Genomic DNA, 9,034 nt, shown 5'->3' with positions numbered 1-9,034 from the left:
GCGCATACTTTGAATAAAATATTTGTTATCATTCTCTTGAAATAAATGTGTTTTTTTCTTGAAAAAATACCGGTTTCATATGTATACACCTGGTATAATAATGGTAAAAGTCGACATGTGGTCCATTTTCTCGAATTTAGTACAGTTAATTCGATCTCGCAAATTTGTTGGGATATTTTTTACCCAAAGTGCCAGTTAAGGGTGAAATAAATATGTTATTACTCTGATTCCAGGAACGGATGAACGCAAACGGAAATTCACCTTTGGATAGTATGCGGACGTTAGAACATTATTTAAGTGATATCATGCGGGCAGGAGCGGCAGACACACCAGAACATCTTAAAGGTAAGCCAATGAATATTAATATTATTGTTATTAAAAAACAATGATAAGCGTAAAATCAGATTTAAAATTTGTCAAAACCCGATTAGAAATTACTTTCTTCCGAAAAACTGGAATTGGAAAATGTTCACCTTTTTGTTAACAATCAATACAATCTGTCGTTGATGCGAATACACGATTGCTTTATGTCGCGAGGAAATTAATTGTAACAATGAATACATATTGTGTGCTTCATTTGGAAGCTGTTGATTCCTGATTTATTATTCTAACGGCTTTGCTCATTTACATTAAACAGCGTTAAACTTTCTCTTCATTAAGAATGTAAAACAAACTTTCCATGGCACAGGAGAGATTGAGTTGTTTCGATTTGATGAATTAAGTAAATAAAAAGTGCAATTATAGCTTCCTTAATTGACATACGATTAAAAAAAACTAAGTGAAAACGAATTTATGTCAAACAAATTCATTTCGAAACAAAAAATCTGCTGTATGCTCGAAATATTGAAGAGCACATGAAGTTGATTGGCTGCGAACATTTTTTTAATTTTGATAATACGCAAATATTAAAAATAATTTTATGGGAATATCTGTGAATAGTCAGGTGTTTGTCATAAATTTTCGTTGAACCAAGATTTTTGTTGTCCTCAATTTTGCAACTCGTTAGAAAATATAAGCTTTCAAATTAACTCTATATCTTATAGAGAAAACTATGACCGATGTACTAAAAATTCTTAATTGAATTTTTTCAATGCCATGAGAAATATAAATGCTGGATTTTCTCGAAGTGCTACAAATTTAAATTCAAGGCCAATTAAATGTAGACTTGGCGAGAGGCGGAATCGTTGACAATTTTTCATTTTGATAGAGTATCAACATTCAAGTATCTAAGAAATAAATTTAAATTTCATTTAACTTCCGTGCAACATTGCCATACCTTAAACATATCAATAATTTATTTTGCAAAGTGTGAAATGACTAATATTGGTCTCGATAATATAAATCTCAAAAAATAAGTTTCAAAAACATTACGTTCTTAAAACAAGAGACCCGATTTGAATTTTTAAACCAAATAATATTTTGCAGTTAGAGTACCACAATTTATGTTGCGTTTGAATTTTAAATTCAAAGAAGATCGTACATGGTTGCCTGACCGGAAAATCGGTAAAAGTTCAAGAATTGTGTTCACCAGGAAAAACTGTGATATTGCCTGGTCTTTGATCCAGTGAGCAACATTTTTTTATTTGATTTTACTAAATAAATATTAAAAGAGGTTTGTTATTTCATTACGATAATAAATGTGATGCCGTTCGCATGTTTTTATTGGAATAGAACAAGAATATAACTCAAATGTGGATTTTCCAAAAGAATTACATTTTTAATTTGAAACTAATAATTTTCGAAAATAATTATAAATATGATTGGTAATAGGCATTTGTTGAAAAGAATGGTGATTTGTAATATGCATTTTTTGAAAAGAATGCTAATTTTGGGTTCGTCTAGAGAATTTTCGAAAAGAATGATAATTATAAGTTATACCTTGATTTAAAAAAGATGTGTAATAATTAATAAAGTATAATTCTGACTTGGAGAAGTGAATTTTCCAAAGTAATTACAATTTTGACTTGTAACGGAGAATTTTTGGAAAAGATTTAGGATTCTGATTTGGATCAAAATTTGAATATTTTCACCTTTTTTAAAGAAATTTTGTTTTATTTACTGTTTTCAAGGCACTTCCTATTTCTCGCATAAAATTGAACTGAATTAATAAAACTCAATAAGAAAATGCAACTGTTCTTCGTGAAATGTAAAAAGTTGAAGATTCGTCATTTTCGTTGAAAAATCATGTTAAAAATGTTAAATCGAGTTAAAGATTGAAAATTCATCCTTTTTTGTTAAAAAAGCAAGTACTTAGTTTAAAATAAGTCTGCCTTAGTTGAGGATTGAACTATCAAGTTGAAAATTCGTCTTTTTTGTTTTCTTTTTTTTGTATTATTTAAAATAAAAATATTTTGTTCTTGAACGATTGATTGTCACACATGTTATATTGATAATTATTTTGTTGTTGTGGACGTGACAACTACTTGGTTTAATGTTGAACTACTTTGTAAAAATCTAATTTCTGTTTGTAGAAGGTTCATAATTATAATTGAAAATTCAATTAAGACCTAAATTAACTTTTTCATTAAAAGTTTATATTTTCAGGTTAACAATTCAACCTTTATATAGAAAATTCAACTTTTTAGCTTGAAAGTTGAACAATGTGATAGAAAATTAAAATTTTCATTGAAAATTCAGACCTTTGTTAAAAAATTTAACTACTTTCGTAGAAAATAAAACTATTTATTTACAAATTTAATGATTGTATTGGAAATTCGTTTTTGTGGCTAAAATGAAGTCTTTTTATCTCAAATTTTAGTCAATATTGTTTTAATTAAAAATTTGATCTTTATAAGTTGAGATTTCTACTGTTTGGTAGCAAATTCATCTCTCTGTGTAGAAAATTGATATTTTTTCATGAAAATTTGTATTTTTGTTTGGGGATTTAATCTTTTATAGTTAAAAATTGAGCTATTTGGTTGAATATTTATGTCTTTTCTTAAAAGTTAATCTCTCCGCTAAAAATGAATTTGTAATCGAAAATGCAACTTTCTTCTGAAAAATTAATCTTTTTAGTGTGTCTTTTCGAGTGTATTTGAATTCTTCTTCTATTACTGGTGTTTTCGAAATACAGCAGTTTTCTAGTTATTAAGGATTCATTTCGAACACTGAAAAAATGGTTAGTTGTGCATACTATTCAGTTTGTAAGGTATGGTACTGCTATTTTGTTAGTTAGGACAACCATTTACGCAGTTGTCGGTACTAACTGAATAGTTAGTGCAACTAATGGAATTACTGTGCGAACTAATAAAATAGCAGCACCATATCTTACTAACTAAATAGTTGGCTCAACTAGCCATTTTTTCAGTGAATGCATTTATCTGGTTTGTTATCTGACTTCTCATCTGTTGGGGTCCCCTTGTAGCATAAAAATGAAATGTATTCCTTAATCTCAAGAGAAATTTGTGTTTCAATAAATTGAATGATTTGTAATTGCTGCACGTACTCTGTTAGATAAAAAGAGAATAAAAGGATTCTTTATAGAGCTAATAAAGGTTATGTGTACATACGGTATCAGGAAAGCTATTTGCTCCTAAAGGATTTCTAAATGTGTCATTGTCACGGCTATTTATTTGCGATTGGCGATGTGTGCCTCACGTTAGCTTGGTGTCTTCCTTCTTCCATTGCGTCGGTTTCCACCTTGGATTTGTCTTGAATTTCGACGAGTTCTGTAGTCCATGAAGAAGAAGATAGAATCGAAGGTGGAATCGCATTGGCAATGTGTCTTGGAAAGATTGTCGCAAATCCGTGACAGCCACCCAATACGAAAACTCAATTCAGCGCGTCAATCCCGCCCATTTTCTCATGTTTCTTCTGTTTTTTCTCTCTTCTCTCGTTTTTATTTTCTATCCACTTCATCCGCCTTTTTGACTTCGTCGCACATCTCTTCGCTGCAATTTCTCTTTTTTGCGGACTCGGCGACCCTTATTGTGAACAAATATTTACACAAATTTGTCGAAGAAAAAATCTACACCATGGTTTAAAAATTTTATGACTTTACTTTTTTTAAACTAAAAATTCAACCACTGAATAGTGTCCCATAGTTACAATAAATTTGGAATATCTAAAACAGCCTATACCTGCTGGCCCACGAAGTTTCTCAGGGGAGAGGGCGAGGGGCGCTTAGGACTCACGCCTCGAAATGCCTCAAAAAGGTCGCACTGCGTGAGTACTCAGTTCAATATATTGCGCAACCGTATGCATTCCAACTGAAAACTGTTCTGGCAGCTCTGACTGTTCAAGTTTCGAGGATACCGATTTATTAATAAGATCAGTGCGAGGAAACCCCTGAAACTGTTATTATATGGGTCTTGGAGTGTATTTACTTTTAAAGTTAGAATCCCAGACAAAAAAACTCAGATAATTTTATTGGTCAGGGAAAGTCAGGAATGTTGATAAACGCAACATTTTTTATTTTACTTTTAATTAAGGGAAACATTAGGAAAGTGTACGTATGTACATATTATTGGTGTCATATTTTTGATTCTATTTTTCCTTGCAGTTGCTTCCTCTTCATGATTATATTTGTAGTTTGAAAAATCATCCTTTTGATGAAAAATACAAGTTGTTTGTTAGAAATACGTCTTTTTGTTTTGAGAATTCAACTGAAATATTTCTAAGTTGAAAATTCACATTTTTTACTAAAAATGCAACTTTTTGTTTGAAAATTAATCTTTATTGTTTAAGAATTCAGCTTTTTTCATGCATCTTTTTTTAGTTGAAAATTGAAAGCGTTGATTGACAGGTAAGCCAGTTTATCGAAGAATCATTTTCTTGTTGAATATTTATCATTTTAATTAAAAATTTATCTCTTTGGTTGAAACATAGTTTTCTTGTTGTAGTTGAAAATAATGTTGTCAACTGAAAATTTCACTAGTTAAAATATTCTGTTAAAATTGATATTTTTTCATTAAAAATTCAACTGCTTGGGTAAAATTTAATTTCCATTATTCAAAAATTATTTGGTTATTTGAAGGCTTATCTCTATGGTAGAAAATTTAACTATTTTTTTAAAACATTTGGTTTCTTTATTTAAAATTAATTTTTTAACTCAAAACACAACTTTTCCATTTTTGTTTCAATATGAACGTTTTTCAAGTTGAAAAATCGTCTTTTATTGGTAAAAAACTAATATTTTTGGTTTGCAATTTTATTTGTACTGGTTAAAATTGCGACGGTTTTGTTGAAAATTCATATGCTCGGGTTGGAAATGCTACTTTTTTAAAGAAAATTCGTATTTTGGCTTGAGGTTCAACAATATGAATGAAATTTCCTTCCTTTCTTGACTGACAAATCTTTGTTACAAAATAATTATTTTGGATAAAAATGTATCTCTTTAGGAGAAAATTAAACAACTTTCTTGAAAGTTCATCTTTCTTGGTAGATAATTAATTTTCTTGGTTGAATATTCGTTGGGTCTGGGGGGGGGGGGTAAAACTTGATCTCTTTTGGTAGAAATTTCATCTTTTTGTTTGTTAAAGAAACTATTTTTACAGTTTTTGTAAAGAATTTATCTTTTTGTTGAATATACAATTTTTCGGGTTGAAAATTCAACTGCCTTCTTAACAATTTATTTTTTCCCTCTCTTCAAAATTTGACCATTTAGTTAAAAATGTTATCCTTTTAGTTTGAAAGTCTACTTTTTTGAGAAAATTCACATCTTCGGGCTTGAAAGTCAACTATTTTTTTTAAATATCCGAGTTTTTAGCTTCCAAATTCCAAAAGTGGGTTGAAAATCCATATTTTATGTAAAAAATTTAAGTATTTGTTTAAAAATAAAAATTTTTTTTAATTTAATTATTTTGCTCAAAATTCAAGTGTTTTATTAAAAAGTCATCTTTTTTCGTCTAAAATTCAACGGCTTTCTTGGAAATTCGTCTATTTGTACAGAAAATTTGTCCTTTTGGATTGAAAATCACATTTTTGTTGTTGAATTCAACTATTTTATATTTCAAATTAAAATTTATTACTCGTTGAATTGTCTACCATTATAAATTATTTATTGCAAATTTATCTTTTACGGTTAAAAATTTAACAGTTTTACAGAAAATTCGTATTTTGGCTTGAAAATTAAACAATTTGGATTAATTTTTTTCTTTTTTTAAAGAAAACATATTTCTTTGTTACAAATTTATCATTTTAGATGAAAATTTGACTATTTAGTTGAAAATTCATGATTATAAGTAGAAAATTCAATTTTTTGGTTTTAATAGTACTATTTTTTGAAAATTCGTCCTTTTGGATTGAAACTCTATCTCTTATGGTATAAAAGTCAGTTTTTGGTTAAAGTAAATAAATTTTAAATATTTTAATTTTGATCTGTAATTGTTTTTATTTCTTGTATAAGATATTCGATGATAAAAATGTTACCACAATTAAATTTTGGCCTTTCGGTAATATTGGCTTGCAAAAATAGGAAGTTGGTCCGTCAAAAGTTAGGGAAAAGTCCAGAAATGTTTTAAAATGAATTCTTTTGGCCATTCCGTTATGATCACCTAATGAATTTAGTAATTAAAAAATAATAATTTTCAATTGGCCAAGTTTCGTCAATAAAAGTGGTGCGAATTCATTTTGAACTAAAAGGCAGGAGATTCGCGGGACAAACCATCGATTGTCGATTAGCAAAAAAGTGCAAAGTAACGTCGATCTTCCAATTTCCTGACTTCGTTCTCGCACCCTCGTTTCAGAAAGTTTAGAGTCATCATGCACTGTGGGAGTGAAAATGCGAGGGAAAAAGAATAGAGATAGAACAGAACAGAAGATTGGAATTCTGCGTGTATCTAATCTTTCGTTCCGAATCACGGTGCTTCCCACGGTGTCCACAATATCCACTTGATGGGAAACCTATAAACGATCGGATTATCATCCTTACCATAATCGTGAGATCAAGAATGTTACTTCAGGAAGAAATTTCCTTACAGTGTAAAGTTTCTTCATTTGTAAAATTCATTGACATGCATTTCCATTTTCCCCATTGTGGTATTGAATTTCCAATTCGGATGTCTTTGATATTGCAGGAATTTTCGAAACGGAATTTCAAAGTTCCTCAAGTATTTCACAGAAAAAACTGGGGATTCTGTTATAACCAATTATTGGTTCCATACACTCAGAAAAATCTATTCTTGTCAAAAAATGATCTTTATCGGCGTAAATAGAATTTCCTCTCAAATTTAAGGTTCAGAGGCTTTTCATTTGTTTTAACAGGAATCCTTTTGCAACAAAAATTTTCCTTATACGACTAACTTCCTAATATTGCAGCAAAATAATTCTGTTTGTATAAAAAATGTACTCACTCTGTTCAAAACAAAAGAGGCAAGAGGACGATACTTGTGTTGAAAACTTCTTCTCTGAGTGTAGGAGTTGTGACAAAAAGGAACCTCTCTTGCTCAAAAGGAACCCAAAATGATAAATGGTTTCTAAGGGAACCCAATGTATGTGAATTCAAATCTTTCTAATAAAGCCTTTTTATCATTTCTGCCTCCGAAGATTTTACGAGTTAATTTTGCAAAGTTGGCTTTATAATTCGGATCAAATAATATTACACTGGGAAAAATTTAATAAAGAAACAAAAATTATAGATAGTTATATTTGAAAGGATGACAGTGCACATGAAATATTTAAAATTATATTATATACACTTTCATTATTACGCTTATATTAAATTTTATGAGAATTTCTGTTTTTCTGTAATCAATATAATTTGTTTTAGAAAATAATAAAAAACATTTCTTAATATTTATCTGTATGATTATTCGTACTATTTATTGATTTCAAATTTGCCCGCGTCTTTGGGCACACACGCAGTTGAAAATGTTGAAAACCGTCAATGGCGTCTATCGGATATTAATGGACTAAAATGGAACGAATGGAGCCCTCAAAAAGAGTTCTTTTGAACTCTTAAGTTCAAACAGGATGCCAACGTTTACTTGAGACGTAACTTCAATGAACCCTCAGTTTTTTATGTGTTGAGTTTTGATATTATGCTTGTTGTCCAGCGTATTGTATTAGTTTTTTTATTTGTCAACTGAAGATCGGTTTTTGATCTGCTTAGTATAAACCTAAAATGGTTATCTACAGCTGTAAAAAAATTCCTTTCTTGTTTTGCCGGGATTCGAACCCATATCTGCAGTTTGCAATCGCTGGCCTGGAGAAACTGAGAATATGGAGGATCCGATCATGTAACGTGCTTAATGTCAAAAGTACCAAACTGAGTTGAGAAATTTGAAATTTAACTGAGGTTTGTAATGTTTATGAACAAAAATATCATTTTTTTTAAATATGTGAATTTTTTTGCAATTAAATAAACGATTGAATTATTTCAGATGTGACAATTGCTTTTTATTCGTCCACGCACTCTGAATGTATACTTTTTTTTAATGCATAATATATTTATGGAGGGCAACAATAGAAAAAGTTTCAACCCTATATCCCTGCCGAAATACTGTTACTTAAACTAATTTATTTAATTTAGAAAATACTACTTGAAATACAACAAAATTCTAATTTTCCGGGAAAAGCTCGATTTTTTAATTTATGTTACAAATTACTTCTATTTAATGTCAGCAACAGCAAAAAAAGTTCTATCATAATAATGTCTAACGGAAAACTGCCTATTTACAAAAATGTATTACATTAAGAAAATGTTGTTAAAATTTAAAAAATCTAAGTAACCTGTAAACACTTATTTCTCGGATTTTTATATAAAAAATGACTGGCATTTTATTGAGGGCAATAACAACAAATCTATCCGGAAAAGCTATAATAACCAAATAATTTTTTTTTAAATGGTTTAAAATTACAAAATTATAATTTTCTTCTAAAAGCTCGATTTTCATTTTTTTGTAAAATTATTTCTATAGAAAAAGTTTCATCCTAATATCCCTACGGCAAGACTGTCGTTTAAAAAACGTATTAAGAAAAACTATTAAGTTAAATAAAATAATTCTTATGCTTCTATATAAGCCTGGTTCTCAGATTCGATTTCATATACATAATATTTAATGTCGGGCGACTAAACGAATGTTTCATCCTAATA

At 29.3% G+C, this 9,034-nt stretch overlaps 1 protein-coding gene across 1 annotated transcript in view; it reads left to right on the top strand.

Moving 5' to 3' along the window:
- The window catches only part of LOC117167388 (cytoplasmic polyadenylation element-binding protein 2), a 692,172-nt gene that overhangs the window by 141,878 nt on the left and 541,260 nt on the right, over positions 1-9,034 (top strand). Inside the window, exon 2 of the mRNA XM_033352277.1 lies at positions 234-345. Within this exon, the coding sequence (XP_033208168.1) occupies positions 234-345 (112 nt within the window). The remainder of the gene's footprint in view (positions 1-233; positions 346-9,034) is intronic.

The sequence above is a fragment of the Belonocnema kinseyi genome, chromosome 2 (genome assembly GCF_010883055.1).
Source record: "Belonocnema kinseyi isolate 2016_QV_RU_SX_M_011 chromosome 2, B_treatae_v1, whole genome shotgun sequence".
NCBI classification, from domain to species: domain Eukaryota; kingdom Metazoa; phylum Arthropoda; class Insecta; order Hymenoptera; family Cynipidae; genus Belonocnema; species Belonocnema kinseyi.
Note: the sequence above shows the minus strand (reverse complement) of the source record. Positions and strands in the feature narration are given on the sequence as shown.